General features: G+C 39.9%; 3 protein-coding genes and 1 long non-coding RNA gene across 5 annotated transcripts; 3 read left to right on the forward strand and 1 right to left on the reverse strand.

The window, feature by feature from the left end:
• The first annotated feature begins 34 nt into the window (after positions 1-34).
• Positions 35-7,638, forward strand: LOC123516590 (armadillo repeat-containing protein 7-like). Of its 2 annotated transcripts, XM_045276108.1 has the most exons (6): positions 73-111; positions 2,715-2,871; positions 6,339-6,461; positions 6,729-6,896; positions 7,190-7,327; positions 7,452-7,638. In XM_045276108.1, exons 3-6 carry the CDS (start codon positions 6,353-6,355, stop codon positions 7,595-7,597), a joined length of 561 nt encoding a protein of 186 aa, XP_045132043.1. In that variant the 5' UTR covers positions 73-111; positions 2,715-2,871; positions 6,339-6,352; the 3' UTR covers positions 7,598-7,638. The 2 variants fall into 2 exon arrangements, with proteins under 2 accessions (XP_045132044.1, XP_045132043.1); XM_045276109.1 differs by lacking the exon at positions 2,715-2,871 and having other exon boundaries at positions 35-111.
• A 69-nt stretch (positions 7,639-7,707) lies between these two features.
• LOC123516689 (hydroxyacyl-thioester dehydratase type 2, mitochondrial-like) lies at positions 7,708-8,193 on the forward strand. Its single transcript, XM_045276292.1, has one exon. It carries the CDS (start codon positions 7,708-7,710, stop codon positions 8,191-8,193), a length of 486 nt encoding a protein of 161 aa, XP_045132227.1.
• Positions 8,194-8,276: 83 nt separating this feature from the next.
• Positions 8,277-18,264, forward strand: LOC123516589 (importin-11-like). The gene is made up of 9 exons (XM_045276107.1): positions 8,277-8,412; positions 8,654-8,773; positions 9,889-10,140; positions 11,199-12,425; positions 13,373-13,540; positions 14,307-14,572; positions 14,724-14,988; positions 15,902-16,138; positions 17,220-18,264. Exons 1-9 carry the CDS (start codon positions 8,278-8,280, stop codon positions 17,445-17,447), a joined length of 2,898 nt encoding a protein of 965 aa, XP_045132042.1. The 5' UTR covers position 8,277; the 3' UTR covers positions 17,448-18,264.
• On the reverse strand, positions 14,941-17,222 carry LOC123516591. Its single transcript, XR_006678249.1, has 3 exons — positions 16,807-17,222; positions 15,471-16,661; positions 14,941-15,260 (listed from the first exon to the last, which is right to left on the reverse strand). It is a non-coding gene; the product is annotated as an uncharacterized LOC123516591 (long non-coding RNA).
• Positions 18,265-19,340: the final 1,076 nt, after the last annotated feature.

Here is a 19,340-nt window from a genome sequence, read left to right on the forward strand (position 1 = left end):
CTGGATCGAGTCTGCTTCACGTGTGTGGGAAGCACTGCGCCCGTTCAGGCAGCTTTGAGAAGGACGCGTGGCGGCGGCCGGAGCAGCGGGCGGCAGGAGGCAGTGGTGACAGTGAGTAATTAATGTTCCCTCCTTGGTTTATGTGTTGATATACTCAGTCCATATTTGAACAACATCTAGATGAAGGTCTCGTGGACTAGAGGTGCGGTGTTTGTGGGATATAAGAGTGAGGGAAGGATGAAAAATGGGATATTGTGAAAGACGCATGAAGGAATGGTCTAGGAATAGTCTAAACTAGGAGAGAGGGAGAAATTGGTGAGGAACTGATGCTGTGTGCTTATGTATTCCCTTTTTACTTGAACAGAGTGTATAGAGGAACATTCTGTGGACTAAAGGTGCGGAGTTTGTAGGACATGAGTGAGGGAAGGGTAAAGAATGGTTAATTTGAAGGTATGGTTACTTAGGGATGGCGGTGGCAGTGTTTCCACAGCGGGAAATTTTAATTCATTATATCAGTTACCAGATTTCCAGAGATTGTCTTGAACTGACGATGAGACTTCCTTAGAACACACACACACACACACACACACACACACACACACACACACACACACACACACACACACACACACACACACATATATGAAAAGTCAATGTTTGAGAAACATTAAAAAGTTTAGTTTTCCGTATGACGGTGGACATCTGGAACGGCTTGAGTGAAGAGATCGTAACAGCAGACAATGTGCATAAATTTAAGAAAAAGTTGGATAAAAGTGTTTGAGTATATGAGTGTGTTTTGAGGATTTAAAGGTGTGTGTATGGGGGTGTCTATGTGTGTGGCAAGATTGGTAGGTTAACACTACCTAAAAACCACACAACCACTATCACAACTTCCGCCTTCAATCCGTTTGACCTGTAGCATTAAGTAGGTCTGTCTGTGATGGCAATCTTTAGTACAAATCTTTATGATAAGTATCTATTACTAAACCTATTATTAATGAGATACCATAAGATTTTGTACAAATTTCACATATCGATTGATTAGTTATTGACATCTTTCTTTTCGTTATCGTATCCAGCTATGGTTATTTGTCAAAGCAGTAAATATTTTACAGCGAGTGTTTTAATCTCCAGCGTGAAAAGAAGAAGAAAAAAAAAACGAGGTATTTTGAAAGGTAGATTACGATATTTATTTTTATTTTTTTTTTCTATAGCCTCTATTCTTGATATATGAATGCTTTACAACTGAATTGTACCAACGTGAATTGATAATAAGTATATATATATATATATATATATATATATATATATATATATATATATATATATATATATATATATATATATATATATATATATATATCTTTTTTCATGCATATCTATCTCCTTATCTATCAACGAATATATCTACATCTATTTGTGGCTGGCAGTGTCACTCTATTGTTGTGGTTCTTAACCTTTTTACTACTACGCCCCCTCTAGGAATTCATCCTTCTCTCCACACCCCCCTAGCATCTATGAATACAATTTCCTTCTCTGATTTAAAAAAAAAAGGCGATACTTCTGTATTTTTCGTACATTAGTTCTCATTAGTTGACCATGTTCTCGTTGAGAGTGAAAAATTTCTGCCTTTTTCCCCAAGGCCTCGCTCCCCCCCTGAAAGTTACTGACGCCTCCACTAGGGGGACGCGCCCATCAGGTTAAAAACCACTGCTCTATTGTCTTGAAACACTTGTTACAAACATTACACTTGAACTCCATCAAGCCAGTGCCTCTGAAAGCGTGGTTGTTGAGATAACCAATGGCAAGGAATCTTTTGCCACACTCCTCACACTTGTGATTCCTCTCATTATCCCAATAATGCGTGAATAAAAATATGACGATGAACACTGTTAGTATAGAAGGAGACTTCTTCGTCATGACATGATTAAATATTGGCAGATTTTTCTTGGTGGTTCTTCGATAAAACCTGAAGACCTATTCCATCTCTCAGCTATTACCTATACGAGAGAACATCAATACAAAATTTTTCTGTTCACTCAATTATATATTAGAAGATCTTTTAGCATAACAGACATTAATACTTATAATTCCTTACCACAAAGTCTAGTCACTTCTCAGAATGTCACCACTTTTAAGGCATCTCTGTCCAGTCATCCTTGTGATATTCTTTACCAGTACTACTAAGCTTTGAGTTATCCGCGTTACAATTTAACCAACATTTTTCTTTGCTGGTGTGTGTTTTCTGTCGCATATGTTGCACTCTCCAACCTAGTATTATAGCATTGTCTTTGTGGCTGTTTGCGTATTGCTTGGGACTGGCGCAACAGCGGAAAGTGGCGAAATGAGGTCCATCAGTTGAGGGAAAACCGAAGAGGACCTGGAGACAGTGCGTGGAGTAATCATTAATCATTACATAAGAATAATGAACATCAGGGAAGAGATTATAGAGACAGTCCATTGCTGCAAAAAGTGGGAACTACTCCGTACCCTTCTAACCCTTTGAAAGAAAAGACGTTTAACAAAATGATGATGACGATGATGTCTGCACATACACACGTATTTGCGACACAAGTGAATTATCCCTTATTGGTCGAGTTTATAGCCTATATTCATCTCAAATATTCCAAACAGTATTATGATGCTCTACAAACCGTATGTAATAGTTATATCGACACCATTACTCTAAAACTTGTTACCATCCCTTGGGCGAGACGGAATGGAGGGTGCACGGTGACGGGAGGCGAGAAAACAGTTGTTGCAGCAGGACGTGTGAACATCCCCTCCCCGGCAGCATCGTAACCTCTCCTGGATGGTTATGTGTGAGGGCGTGAGGGCATGAAGGGAAGAGACACCCACACACAGCCAGAGGTGAGTGAAGGGCACAGGTTGAGGGAAGAACGTGGCGAGTCTGCTGTCACCTGGCTGGAGGTAAAATATTCCGCCACATTGTTTTTTTTGTTTTCTTTTTATTTTCTCTTTGTTTTGTGTATGTGCTCGGTTTGCTGTTTATTTCCGCGTCTTTATTTAGGGTTGGTGTTGCTTTTCAGAGCGTGGTGTTATCAGCCATCTTGTGGTTTCTTCCTAAGACAGTCATTATTACTGCGTAGTAAAGCAGTAATTAATAACCGCCGGAACCAAAGCTTCTCCGTCAACTTGAAATGATGGGATGGATTATGTTAGTGCCTTTATTTGGACTAGTATTACCTCAAGACTGCCCCATGGCCTTCCTGCCTAGGTATTAATCCGTGCTACAGTACTAAACTCACTTGGTTAGCTCACCTGGCAGGGCCTGAGTCAGCCGGTACATGACGAGAGGGACAGGCCCAGAAGGTCCGGGTACACCAGTCAGATTAACTGTCAGATTGCTGTTGTACTTGATAATATTTGACTGACTGTGTTTAAGAGTTCAGGAAAAATTGGTTTCCATTGAAATACCATTCACAATTTTGGTAGAGAGTTAAGATAGGTTTGAATTCATACGGTTCTCTTACTTGGTGGGCTCCCAGGGTCAATGTTAGTCAAAAGACTAACAGAGGTCCCCTGGAGCCACACACTGCAAATTAGCCAGCTCATCAATCATATTACTGGATTTGTAAATTTTTGAGAAAGTAAAGCTGGCTGGTGCATCATTAGCATAAAAAAAAAAAAAAAGCATGGAGTTGGAGTGGCTGGGAGAGGATAGCAGGATTAGATGCCCATAGAGTTTGTCACTTAAGTGGTTACAAATATTGGCTTTAAACAAAAGTAGAGCTTGAGTGGCAACTAAGTCACTAAGAAGAGAGTTCCACAGAGTAATTCCTGTGACACTGAAAAAAACATTTGTGTATTTCCAGCTGGGTTCTGACATGCAGTCTTGAATTGGTGTGTGGCTCTGTCAGTGGAGAGCTGGATAAAAATCTCATTAGAAGAAATGGCATAATTACCATGAAAGATGTTCCAATATTTTATATTGTCATGTCATAAAAGCCTGCTTTGCATAGAATAATGATCCAAATTCTTGAGTCTGAAAATAGCTGAGATGGTTCATGCTCCTTATCTGTTTAGTCTAGGGTCTTTGAACTGATTCTTATTGAATGCGTATCCTCCACCTAGCCAGTATTCCAGACAGATGCTGCATATTCAAGTAATGGCCTTACATGAGTAACAGATTGGGGTACCATAAAAGATATATCACAATTAACTATACATTTATGTAGATTGTGACACGCTTCCTGCCTTCTGTACAATTATTGACTTAGCACACACTGAAGTCAAGAACACAGGTCTAAAATTGAGAGAGTCATGGATGTCTTGATCCCTTCTCAGAAATAGGTGCAATATGGGACCTTTTCCAAATAGAGGGCAAAGAACTAGTATTATATATACTGAGTACTGATGACGAGGTCGCTGTGCGACTGATACAGGATAACCTAGATGGGCCCTGGTGGCCCTTTGTTACCCTATTATTTATGTTATGTTATGTTATATGTTATGACTTGTAGAAGATACAAAATAAAGGTTAAACTAGCTCAGACTTGCATGATTTAAACAAATGAGGATGAATACCATCTGGGGTCATGGATGAAGTCATCTAAATTAAAGAGCACAGACTCAATATCATCAAGGGTTATTTTCAAATCTCCAATATTAGCATGATATATCTGTTGGGGCTCAGAAAAGTCAGGAACTTGTCTAGTGCATACTGATGCAAAAGCTGCAGCAAAGGTATTGTCAGTGCCTCAGCATCATTAACAACCCTACCATCATCCAGCTTCAAAGGACCAGTCCTCAGTTTACCCACTTTTCTATGATGTATATACGAGTGGAAGAATTCATTGCTAGTAGTAAAGTTTATTACCATAGATGCTACATACTCTGCTTGTTTGATCAAGGCATAACTTCTGAATTGATGATTAACTACATGGAAATGTCTCAGTGTATCATTGCTTTTTGGAGAATTCCTACCATAATGAGAACGGACAGCTTTATGATTGGTCCACAAGGACTCTTTGGTCTTCTTAAGTGCATGAGGAGGATTAACTCTAAATTTAGAATGATCATGGCTTGTACTTTTGGGACAAATTTCTCCACCAGGGGTATTAATATGTCTAGAGAACATAGCTAAATGTCTAGAGGTATTAGAATAGTTTTCCCCGTGCCAAAGTCTGTACTGTAGAGCTTGCTCAGAGAGTTACCCTGGAAAATATAACTACTAAAGACTAGCCTGTGCACACAATTAGGTAAGGGAGGCAGTACTTGTACATCATCTACTGTCATCATTGGTGGTAAGAATGAGATCCAGAGTATTACCTGAAGGGTAGAAAGTTGATTCACTCACCTACAGAGACAGCCCGAACATCATTAAACATTGGTAAAACTCTGTCAGCATAAGGAATGCCATTACATATCAAGTCTTTCCCCAACTGAATGGTAGGCAGATTGAAATCTCCCACCAGTACCTCTTTACCCAAGCAAAACTAGAAAAGAAAACAATTAAACCATTATCACCTGCAACAAAATAAGAATATATATATATATATATATATATATATATATATATATATATATATATATATATATATATATATATATATATATATATATATATATATATATAGTGGCAACATACAAGTCAGAGTCAGAAAGGTGAACTGGTACAGCCAAGCCAGCCAAGGGCAAAATGAAAAAAAGAAAAAAAAAAAGGCACTTGAGTGCTGGCTCTCTAAAAAGCAGAAAAGCGTCAGCCAAAATTAGGGAGCAAATGCCTCAATACCTCTCTCTTAAAAGAAGACAAGTCATAGGAATTCGGAAATACAGATGCAGGGAGTGAGTTCCAGAGTTTACCAGTGAAAGGTGTGAATGATTGAGAGTAGTACTGGTTAACTCTTGCGTTAATGAGTTGGACAGAATAGGGATGAGAGGAAGAAGAAAGCCTTGTGGAGTCAGGCCACAGGAAGAGGGGAGGCATGCAGTTACCAAGATCAGTAGAACAGTTAGCATGAAAATAGCGATAAAAGATAGAAAGAGATGCAACATTTTGGCGGTGAGAAAGAGGCTGAAGACAGTTAATGATTGGTTATTTTCTTTGTCATAATGTACACAGCTTCTACAACGCTCCTGGCATGCGAGGCATCTCGGTGTCAGTGTTGTAGTGTCCAATACTAACGTATCAATTACTTGTGATGTTTAGAACCTCATAAGGTTTGGGTGAACACACACCTATTTGTGATTTTGTCTTGAAACATTTGAGGTGCAAGAGTATGATCATTGATGATCTGTTGGTTGGCTAGTTTGTATAATAAACATGTGTCTTAAGAAGCATTTTTACTGAATTTGTCCCATCTTTTTCCCCACAGAACATGTGAAGGGAATGTTCAGCAGTCATGAGCAGCTTGTGAAGCGCTCTGGCAAGAAAGGTGTGGACCGGCCACAGTACCTGAAAGAGCTGGTGGAAGAATTTCTTACCTCTGGCAGTATAGGTGATGTCACTATCAGTGTATCTTACGGTATTATATTAGGGACAAGCTGGTAAACTTTCTTTAGCTTTACTCTGTGCAAGCATTGTTTTTTTTTTCTAAGAACACTTCAATATCAATAAGGAAACCAAACCAATAGTGAGTTAGATTGAGATGAGATGAGGATAAGAAAAAAATTAGCAGATGAATTACTGTTATATATATAATCATGGATGTAAATATGAATAAATTGTGGAGTTAGTGCTGTAACTGATTTACTATTTGTTTTAGACTGCAGAAAACAAGTTCTAGCAAATCTTGCTAACTTTGCCTATGATCCCATCAACTACCAGTGGTTCAGGAGGCTGAAGATCATTGATATCTTCCTTGACCAGGTGTCTGAAGGAATACAAGACTTGCGTAGCTTTGCCGTGGCGGGATTGTGTAACCTTGCTCTGGGTTAGTATTTTGTGTGTTGACTCTCTCGTTGGTTCACCTTCATATCCATGTCTTGTACTTCATGAAAATTGTTTGATAATCTTGATAGGAAGAATTCCAAGTCTTGATGGAAAGAGAATTTTGCTTGTATTTTTTTCAAGACTTCATTTGTGTGTTAGTGAGTCTGCCTTGGCCATAAGGATCTTATCTCAGGCATTATGTTGAACTTTTACTTAGTTTTTATTTAACAAAAGTCTTGAAGAGATCTTCATCCAGCAGTTACATTCTTGCTTATTGAAAAGATATTTTTTCAGATTTAGAAAACAAGCAATACATTCTTAAAAATGGAGGTGTGGCGCTGCTTCAAGAGTGCCTGCTGACGGAAGATGAGGCAGTGGTTGCTTCAGCCCTGACGACTCTCATGTTCCTCGTCACTCCTGAGTCAAAATCAGGTAAGTAGGATTTGACTTGTTGCATTGGAGTAGTGTGAGGTTTCCTGGATTCTTGGTGCTTTCTTTTTATCATTTGATGAATGACACAATTCTTATTGATTTATAAATGCACTTTATTTTCCAGAAATAACAAGTACAAAAGTGGTGAGCCAGGTGTTGAAGAAAGTTAAAAGTGATAATCCCAGAATTCAAAACTTGGCTAAAATATTCCTCTCAGATTACTGCACAACTGAACAAGTGAGGGAAGCAGAGGAGGGAGAACAGAAGTGATGGGAATACCCTGCCATTGTTATTTCAGAGGACTTCCTAAATTTAAGCATTGAATGCAGAATTTACTGAGCAGTCTTGCCACTTAATACTTTTTGAAGTTGATAATTTCCATGTTGCTGCTTTTGAAGCAAAGTTTTTTCTCTAGAAATTTAAATGGATTTCCTCTTGTGACCTGTGGAAGATGCTATTCTCTGAAGGTTGGTGATGTGGCTACATTGAGAAAAAAAATAACTGCTGAAGATATAAAGAAATTTTCAGAATTAAGTGGTGATACAAATCCTGTTCATCTGGACAAGAAGTTTGTTGAGAGTCAGACCACATTTAAAGACTTGGTGGTTCATGGTGCTCATCTCAACAGCCTTGTGTCACGTGTCATAGGAACACAGCTTCCTGGCCCTGGCACGCTGGTGGTGAGGCAGGAGCTCAAGTTCCCCAACCCTTGCTATGCAGGAGAGGAGGTTGAGGTGACAGTCCGTTTAGCAAACCTGAGAAAGATCATAACAGTAGACTTTTTTTGCACTGCAACAGAAGGGAAGATTGTTCTAGAGGGCAAGGGTCAACTGATGCATTCACAGCGCTTCAAGGGAGGGCACTAGATACTGCTTAGGTGTTATAAAGTGATGAGCTGGTGAAGTGCAGTATACAAAGTGAAGAATAGTATTCACTAAGTGAGTGGCACCATGAGTGGAGGGAAGGAGCTGGTGCTGGAAACCCTGAGACGGGCCACCAGTCAAGAGGCGGAGGTCTTCAAGCCAGCAGAACAACAGCTGCAGCTTTGGGAGACTGAGCCAGGCTTTTACTCTACTTTGGTGGAGGTGAGTAATTTTCACTCGCATTAGATTTGTGTTTATCATCGTAAGACAATGTGAAATGTAGGAGACCTGTTTTGCATAATCTGTGATGTTTACGTATTTTCAAATTAAGGAATATTTTTCAAAGTATGAGATTATTTTGTGTTAGTCTTGTATTGTCAGAAGCATGAGCTGTAAGTGAAGACATAATAAGACAGATGCATGCTTGTTAAATGTACAATAATAAAAGGCAATTCTGTTCCAGATTTTTTCCGAGTACAGCCTGGAGGTGAACGTGCGGTGGTTAGCTGTGCTCTACTTCAAGAATGGGGTTGACAGATACTGGAGAAAGACTGCACCCAAGGCCATCTCAGAGGAGGAAAAGGTAAAGGCTCTGTCACACTAGCACTTTTTTGTCAACTTTTTCACTCAACTTCATGAACTTTGACAATTTCTTGAGTGAGGCCCATCACACACACACACACACACACACACACACACACACACACACACACACACACACACACACACACACACACACACACACACACACACACACACACACACACACACACACACACACACACACACACACACACACACACACACACACACACACACACACACACACACACACACACACACACACACACACACACACACACACACACACACACACACACACACACACACACACACACACACACACACACACACACACACACACATATATATATATATATATACATATACATATATATATATATATATATATATATATATATATATATATATATACATATATACACACACACACACACACACACACACACACACACACACACACACACACACACACACACACACACACACACACACACACACACACACACACACACACACACACACACACACACACACACACACACACACACACACACACACACACACACACACACACACACACACACACACACACACACACACACACACACACACACACACACACACACACACACACACACACACACACACACACACACACACACACACACACACACATGGCTGTGGGCACGATTTAGCTTATACTTTATCAAATATAATAACTGATTTTGGTGCAGTAGAATGGGATTTCATGTATTGTAAAAACAGTGAGATTCCAATGCCAAATGGTGTAATAACTAAACCATGGACACTGAGGGTATACACTGTACTTGCATGGAGAATGAGTTGGTGTGCTTTCAGGATATCATCAAGGTGAAACAGAACTGATGGTGTGGTGGACAAAGGGTAGCGAAGAACAGTAATTGTAAAAGTGAAATATTGCGTAACAGCGTTTTGTAGAAAAATGCCAGTGAAAAATTGGAATATGGATGTTTGATTAATTGATTGGAATGTAAAATTTTTGCTGATCTCATAAAACAGTTTTACTAGTGAGGTCCAAATACACTTACTAATAGTTGTCTGTGTAGTTTGTGAAGTGTTCATGTTGTATTCCAGGGCCGTATTCGGTGTGGCCTCCTGCACAACCTGAGGGAGCCAGTTTCCCAGGTGGCCATCCAGTTGGCTGTCCTCATTGCCAAAATAGCCCGTGTGGACTGTCCCCGAGAGTGGCCGGAGCTTCTGCCCTCACTGATCGAGGCCGTGAAGAGCAACGATGACATTGTGCGGCACCGCTCTCTGCTCACACTCCACCATGTCATCAAGCAGCTGGCGTCCAAGAGGCTCGCTGCCGACAGACGCACATTTCAGGTAAGGTGACTGGCAGGTTTTCATTCAGTAGTTTCACGATATTAATTGAAACATTCAGAAGGTATTGGCTCTATTTCTCTGTGTCTTGTGGATATTAGTCTTAACCAATAACAACTTTGCACCGATGCTTAAAAACATTTCTTGCACACACGCACACACACTATGTTAACCGTATGTAAGCTGTGACATTCTAATTTCTGATATGAAAATGTGATTCTCTCTCTCTCTCTCTCTCTCTCTCTTGAAATATGAGTCAAGAAATTTAAAAAAAAATTTTTGAGGGGGGTGTAATTGTGACACACACACACACACACACACACACACACACACACACACACACACACACACACACACACACACACACACACACACACACACACACACCCGGTAGCTCAGTGGTTAGAGCGCTGGCTTCACAAGCCAGAGGACCAGGGTTCCATTCCCTGGCCGGGTGGAGATATTTGGGTGTGTCTCCTTTCACGTGTAGCCCCTGTTCACCTAGCAGTGAGTAGGTACGGGATGTAAATCGAGGAGTTGTGACCTTGTTGTCCCGGTGTGTGATGTGTGCCTGGTCTCAGGCCTATCCGAAGATATAATGAGCTCTGAGCTCGTTCTGTAGGGTAACGTCTGGCTATCTCGTCAGAGACTGCAGCAGATCAAACAGTGAAAAACACACACACACACACACACACACACACACACACACACACACACACACACACACACACACACACACACACACACACACACACACACACACACACTGGAGGATCACTCAGCGACAACTAAAACAGTGTAAATGTGATGCTTACTTGGGCATCATGGTATGTGCTGCTGGTGCATCAGGATGCTGATGTAAAATATCTAATCTAGGTTTCCTTATGGTGTGTGTCACTGGTGTATTGTGTTGGCATTATCATGTTAGTATTACAGCAAGTTCAGTTATTCAGGGGAATTTATGAAATTTAATCTGTCTTATCTTTGTATAATTACCTACAATAACTTTTTAGTTTTGCAAAAATATTTCTGTGAAGTTAATTTCCATTTACAATTTCCAGGAACTTACAAACCAGATGTTTTTGTTCTTGTTGGAGCTGTGGCGCCTCCAGACAGAAACTTTTCTGTCTGCTGGTGGGCAGGACATGGAGAGGACTCTTCCCAGTCTGGAACTGTCACATTTGACCCTCAAGATTTTACGGAAGCTTGTCATTCATGGCTTCAAAAAGCCTGAGGAGAGTGAAGATGCTATTATGTTTTTGAAAAGCATATTTGAACAAGTGAAGGTAATGTTGACATTTAGGAAACAAAATGAAAGCAATGACCATGTCAAAACAGTTTCAGAGAAATACATTGTACTTTTGATAAAGGTCTTGAGAGACATGCTGGAAGACTACCCATTTTCCTATGTACAGTTCATTAAGCCCACTTTGGAGCTGGCAGTGTTTTATGTATTTACTCCAAATGGTGATGGACTTCTTTTTGAAAGATTCATAGTGCAGTGTATGAATTTGATCAAAGCCATTCTGTTGTGTCCTGAATACAAACCTTGTAAAGTTGTGGAAGACACCAAGAACCCCCAGACTCTGGAAGCCTTCAGAATCAAATCCAGCTTCTTCACTAACACAGTGCTGGCAGGAATGTGTCACAAGCTCATCTCACACCACTTCTTACTCACACCAGAAGATCTGGAAGTGTGGGACTCAGACCCTGAGGGCTTCTGCATAGAGGTGGAGGGTGGCGAGTCGTGGAAGTACAGCCTCCGGCCGTGTACCGAGACGCTGTTTGTGTCACTGTTCCACGAGTACCGTAGTGCCCTCACTGCTGTGCTGATGGAGATGGTGCAGTCCTCCCATAACCCTGTGGACCCCAGTGACTTCATGGGCATCCTGCAGAAGGATGCTGTGTACAATGCTGTGGGTCTGGCAGCGTTTGAGCTCTTTGACGACATAGACTTTGACCAGTGGTTCACGACTTTCCTCATCAATGAGCTCAAGGTTAAGGACTCCAACTATCGCATCATACGCCGGCGAGTCATCTGGCTCATCGGACAGTGGACGCGGGTCAAGTTTTCCCCGGAGCACCGGCCGACGCTGTACGAGGCTTGCATTCACCTGCTGGCCGCTGAGGAAGACTTTGTGGTGCGGCTCAGTGCGGCCATGACCCTCAAGCACTCCATGGACGATTTTGAGTTTGATTCGGATCAGTTCATGCCTTACCTGCCCACCATCTTTGGCCTCCTCTTCAACCTTCTTAAAGAAGCTCATGAGTGTGACACAAAGATGCAGGTAAGATTATGTTAGGGTACATCTATGGCTCCGTTGTATTCCTTGTTGGCATCTTTATCGTCACTTTCTTTAATTACATGATAGTCTGTTATAGGGTTGGATAATTGATAGATTCTCCTTTCTGAACTTTATTTTTATATTTTCCTCCAAATGTCTTCATATTTTTTAAAAATGTTATGGCCTATAACGCCTGTAGGCACACTTGAAGAGTATGTGGGAAACGCTGTCCAGCTTCTGCCCATTAGTGGTGCAGGCAATTTTATTTATAGTGGTACCCATATTAGGCCTCATATCACCACCCCAGTGCATATTTGGTGTAACCATCTAGTACCTGGGTATCATGGTGACATGTAGTTAACTTTAAACACTTGACAAATGGCAAGGTGGTATGTGGTGGGATTTGAACCTACGCATGGGCGTCTGCCCGATCCCATGCTCACCACCTTATCTGCTACTCCACCACCTCCCTAATTGTACTGGTAGTTTAGGTTCTTAAATGTTAACCTGGTTATGATTAAAAGACCAAGAAAATGGCTATTGAGGAGAGGATACAACTACTTATAAAAAAAAATGTACTTATTTTCAAAGGAAAGTCAATGACAGGAAAGGAAGAGAGAGCACATGTTGGAAAAGTATTGGCTCTGAGATTTGAGCAAACCTTTTGAATCATATTTTTTATTTTTTATTTTTTTATTAATTTAAGGCAAGATTTGAAATTATAGGACAATCATAAGTTTGTACTCAAGGTCGGTTACTTTTGTCAAGGAATTAAATAATGACAGGGAAATGAGTGGTTGGTGGATGAAGCAGTCAGTCTGTTCTCAGAGATGAAATCTGCCTGGGAGGAACCTGATCTGAAAGAATCTGTTTTGCAATATGTTGATATCTCCTCTGATTATTTCATTGTAGCTCTTAGACTGAAATGAATGAAATGTTGTGTTGTGCAGGTTCTGCATGTGATGTCCTTCATGATCGAGGTGGTGGCTGTGGGGATCCAGCCCCACGTTGCCCCTCTGGCTCAGTATCTGCCCGGCCTGTGGAGCGAGTCTGCTGACCATAACATGCTGAGGTGTGCCATACTCACCACCTTGGTTCACATAGTCACTTGGCTCATGGTAAGTTCTTCTCATGAGGGGTTTACATGGTGTTGTTTGTGTAAACTGGGTATAAGGTATTATGGATGCCTTTTGTATAAACTTGGTTGCTGGTGTAGATCACCTAGCTCAGTGTGGATAAGGGCATTACTAGTTTGAAGGCAGTAGTTGCTGCTGCTGCTCCTTGAATCTAATGCAGCCCACCTATATTTTTGGGTTCAGTCAAGTTGTGTGATATTGCCTGATGTGCCATTAACGGGTCTGTTATGTGAAAGAAAGCACTGCTCTTAACATTTGGTTCAGCTTGCAATGCTGTATAGATATAAAGTCCATATACTGAGATAAAAATGAGCAAGAATATCAGTATCTTATTCAAAGAACTGTGATATATAGAAGATTGACACACAGGTAGCAAAAGGCAAGGGTTTTTTGATGTTTAGGAAAACTGATAGTTCCATGCACAATTTTACACCATCTTTGTTCATTCATACTTTTCATGAAAATGTACAAAAAACGACATGTGGAATTTTATTTTGGGCGTAGTTAGTTTTTCCTTTGAAGATGGTGATTCCTTATTACTATTAATTCATTCTGGATATTTTGTTCATTTTACTGGTATGTCATTGCCTCAGTTGTTTGGTGTGCACTGACCTAAATTTCACCACAGGTGTTTTGTAGCTTGAGTGTTGTCTTGTACTTCTAATATTATCAGTTGAAATCATTAAATTCAAACTGAAATTTGGAAATTGTCTTATCTGCCAAAATCTATGGAATATGTTTTCCACAGCAAGAAAGTGAACGACTGCACGAGTTTTTGATCAACATTATCCGAGTGTCGACGGATGTTGGGGAGGATTGCCACGTGTATTTGCTGGAGGATGGATTACAGCTGTGGCTCACCACACTTGAGAACACTGCTCATCCACATGATGCTCTCCTTCGTCTCTATGAGAACATGATGCCACTACTGGAACTCTCCACTGAAAACCTGAAACTGTGTCTGCAGATCACCACAGCATACACACTGCTCTGCCCTCAGCAGTTCCTGGCATTGTAAGGGTGACGTCTTTTGTGCAGGCTTTTTCATTTCATTATAGTAGGGAAAACTGTTTTGACCAAGTCCTTTTAATATAATAGTTCTTGATGGATATCTACATGGATATGTAAGAATATTAAGATAATAGTTGGCTGTGTGCCTGGACAGGTATGGCACACGCCTCATCGAAACCTTCCGGTCCATGCTGACTGACCTCAAGAATGATGGAATAGTTCTGGTGCTGCGGTCAGTGGAGATGATCCTGCGGGTGCTGCCCACGGAGGGAGCCACGCTGCTCCAGCCACTGCTGCTGGCCATGATGAAGGTGGTGGCCGAGGGGGACAAGTACCCCATGGTAATGTCCATGTACCTGTCAGTGGTGGCAAGACTTGTGCTGTATGCTGAGCCCATCTTCACCTGGATTGTTAATCAGGTAAGTCTGGTATTAGTATAACTGAGGAATGCTGTTTTTTGCTGCTGTAAGGATTGGTTTATTGTAGTGAAGAACAAACAAACAAGCATTAAAACTTTAATCCTTATACACAAGAAAGTGATGGCTTAGTGGACACCGTGGGAGTAATGATACATTAGTGCATTTGTTATTGGTGTGACAGATGATGAAAAGTAGTTGTATTAAATAGAAGGAACTTTGGGATTGCAATTAAAACATAGTTGTGTCTGGAACAAGAGTAAAGTGTATCTTAGCTATAAGAGTCCAACTATAGAAGTCCCTCATAAGCAATGAAGAGCTGCTGTGCATACAGGGTGTGCAGATTGCTACATCTCAAAGTGAATTTCCATGATTGTTTTAAAGTTTTGTAGTAATTTTCTCAGAGTTTTACAGTTTTTAATAATAAGTTGATGTTTTGTAATGAACACACTTGATAAATATTAATTAAAAATTGCAACTAATACCTACAGACAAGTATTTACTACAACTCATTAGGCTGGCAAATAGTGGCAGCCCTTCTAGACGTGGTGGTGCCTCAGCTCGCCTTCACTTTCATGTGATCACACTGTAAGGTGGAATTGATAGGGAAAAACGAGTAATCATCATATATTAGCCGCTTGTCTTGTACTCACCAAATGAAATGGGGTAACCTCACAGCACTGAGCTTTGGTGTTCCTCATTATTGGTTCTCAATTTTATAGGTGAGGGAAAGAGACTGACTGCACCAGAATAGTAGTTTTTTAAACCGATGAAGTATTTATTGTCCTTGACTATAGAGTTGTGATGTTAGGCAAAATCATCGGTCATTTCTCAGTGAGAGGATGTGCCCTCAGGCAAGTTGTGATGTTAGGCAAAACCTCATCGGTCATTTCTCAGTGAGATGATGTGCCCTCAGGCTGCCACCAATGAGAACACCACCCCTGAGGAGATGTTGGAACACATCACTAGTATGTGGGCTGACAAATTGGCCTTGGTGTCTTCTGAGGAGCGACGCAAACTGTGCGCCCTTGGCCTGGCTTACTTGTGTGGCTCTGGGTGGCCACCGGTCATGAAGGTGTGGCCTGCAGCTATCACCGCCATTGTTGAGGTGGTGTATGATGTCACTGTGGAAGACTCTACTCAAGATAAGCTGGTAAGATTTCAGGAGGATCAGCTTTTATTTGTTTGCTGATGATCAAGATGCATGAATAATTTTAAGGCTACTGTGTGCATCAGTGGTGTAGTTTTTCTTTAGAGCTGCCTGATACAAGCAGTAAATTTAGGGAGAGATCTTTAAATGCAAGAGTAGCATTATATATTAGATAAGTTTGAGGGGTGTATATATATATTAGAGAGAAGTTTGAGGGGTATATACTTTATATTATATAGAGGTATATTTTATTATATATAGGGGTGTATATATATATTTATTTTAACGAGTTAGAGAGGAAGTTTATCTTAAATTTTACCTCAAAGACTCTCTGGAGAGAAAAAAAGAAACTACTTTTCACAACAATGATTTTTTATTAAAATAAAAAATCAAAGTTAGGGAATCCTGAGAACTCTTAGCACACAAGGCAGCTCATCACCAGCATCATAGCCAGCCAACAAGTCTTACAAGGGGGGGTGGGATTACAGGTGGCAATTGAGAGGAGTCACTTGGTCAGCCAAGTTACCTGTGGAAGAAAGAAAAGGCAGTTTAGTAGTAATAAGATTTCATAAATACTTATTTAATAATATTTGCATAAGCACCTTGGCATCATCCATCATGTATGGTCCTTACCTCACTACCAGTTCAGTATGTTATCTGGGAAAAAATACCTTGTAATCAGCAAGATGATGTTGGATTAGACTCCCTGATGAACTAACTCCCATACACCACCTCAATTCTGATGAGCTGTTCATGCATTCTGGTTGCTTTAACTTTCACCTCTTCCTCAACTGCTTGCACACCTTGAATATTCCTAATCTCATTACTTCACCATGGCTTGCTTGCACACTTTCTTGGCACTCGTTTATGTACCTATCTGGTCCTCACATTATCATTCATTTCACTGACAAATTTTCCTTTAAGCATTTTTTATCTTCCCAGCTTCTTGTGCTGAGTTTTAAGCCTACAGACTTGATTTTACAGAGAGAGATTTACTACATTTTTGGTTTAAAAGTCTGCTCAGCAATCACTCCCTGTCATTACCACACCACAGACTACTGAGAATACATGTTTTTGGTGTCAGGTGATCAATGGTGGACGGATGGCGTATGTTGTACTGGGGACGGAACACACTATGCGGCAGCAGGCAGTGGAGCAGCGTGATCCTGTGTACACCACGTCCCTCAGGGAATTCCTGGGCCAGCAGATGAAGCGGCTGCAGGAGAGCACCAGTCCGGCAACCATCATGACGCTGGCCCAAGATCTCGAAGAAGGCTGCCGCAAGGTTCTGGAGGAGGTGACGGTTCAGTGATGCTTCTATTCTTGGGCTGCAGTGTAAAAGATTTATTCCTTTTTGATCCCTAATGCTGCTGTGATTATTTCCAAACTTTACACGTAAGAAAGAAATGTGCTTTGAAGTTAAGTTCCTTGAATTGTTCTTCCATTAAGATCCAACCAACACTTACTTACTTACACAACCCCTTTCTTTGGTTTATCATGAAAGGGAACAATGAAAGTTGGTCCTAATTTTGAATATGATATTCATAGTTGCACTAGATAACACTGACAAAAAATATAGGTCAATAGATTTTGCTGCATCTATACTGAAATTGTACATGCATATATGCATATATATATATATATTTATATATATATATATTTACAATAAATAAACTACATAACTAAATTTTCTATGTATTCAATTGACCACCATGTAACGTAAGCTAGCCAAGAAATAAACATTTTTAGGAGAGTGAAGGCAAGTCTCACTCAGCAGCAGCCTATTTGGCAAGTTCCTAATTTTTGTTATGTTAGTTTTTTTGATCTATGTATATGTATGTGTGTATTAGCACATCTAAAGCAGGAAAGGAGCACATGTTGATTTACCTAAAAACATATGCAATTAGACATAAATTGTACTGTACTTCTTAATATTAATTTAACCTCTGACTCTGTAAAGATTTGTGAGTTTCCATTTATTCTTTAGTTTTTGTATTTTAATGCAAAATCATTATGTGAATATTGTCTGCAAGTGGCACTGGATATGCAGGTAATATGATTTACCTTCTGTATGAAAATTATGCATATTTTTTGAAGTTTATGAATAAAATGAAATTATGGAGATATTACAGAAATGTTTTTTTAATTTTGAAGTGTTTGTGGAAGTGGCTTCATTGAGTTTTTTGATTATGAGTCCAGTTGAACATTATTGTTTTGCCACTGAGTTATCCATCATGCAGGCTTCTTAATACAAAATTATTCTTTTCCTGGTGCTATACAAGTAAATGTGATGTAAAACTCGTAGCTTCTTTGTGGACATTGCTTTATCCGAGTCTTTGGAATTTCAATGTCAGTTAACCCCCAAAAGGAGTAAAATCCATTCTTGAAAATAATCACACAGATAAAGGACTAATATATGGAACAAAGAAGATTGTTGAAGTTGTCTGCATTTGGACTGATAGAAGTACTTCTGATAGAAGTACTTCTGATAGAAGTACTTCATCATAATGTCATTGAGTCCAGGGGAATGATAACTTTGGATTCAACAGTGAGAGCAAGGAAAGGAAACAAAACATTGTGAAAAAAACAATTTAGTCTGTGGTTATTGTAATGATTCAAGAAAGATATGAGCTGCTAAAGGACATTTTACTCTTTATCTGTCAAATTTAACATGACTTCAAAATTAGAGGTCATAAAATTGTACAGATAATCAATTTTTGTTTTCTAGTTTAACTAAAACAACCTTTATCTATGTACCAAACTGTAAGAACTAAATTTGCTGAAGATCTGATCCCTTTATTTCTAATCAGACCACTGATCACTGTAGTTATTGTATTACCTAAACTCATCAGAATGTAATTGAAAACAACGATGGAGAGATGTGGAGCACAAAAGGCTTCCACTTCAGCTTGTCTTTGATAAAGCAATGTCCATAAGAGATCAGCAGTTGATGCAGTAGTACCTATGAATTACTAGGAAACATTTTTGTTCCAAAATAAGTGACTTAAATATTGATCTATCTATCTACATATATACACAAACAGGTCTTACACTGCATGTACTGTATATAGCGTTTGAAATCCAAAATATTGTAAGTGTCATGTTATTGTTGTTAAGGAAATGGTGCAGCAAATTTGAGCATATTCATATTTTGGTTACTGACTATTGGTTGAAAGAATTATTTGGATGGAAAGTTCACTTACTG

The sequence above is a fragment of the Portunus trituberculatus genome, chromosome 41, assembly GCF_017591435.1.
Source record: "Portunus trituberculatus isolate SZX2019 chromosome 41, ASM1759143v1, whole genome shotgun sequence".
Lineage (NCBI taxonomy): Eukaryota > Metazoa > Arthropoda > Malacostraca > Decapoda > Portunidae > Portunus > Portunus trituberculatus.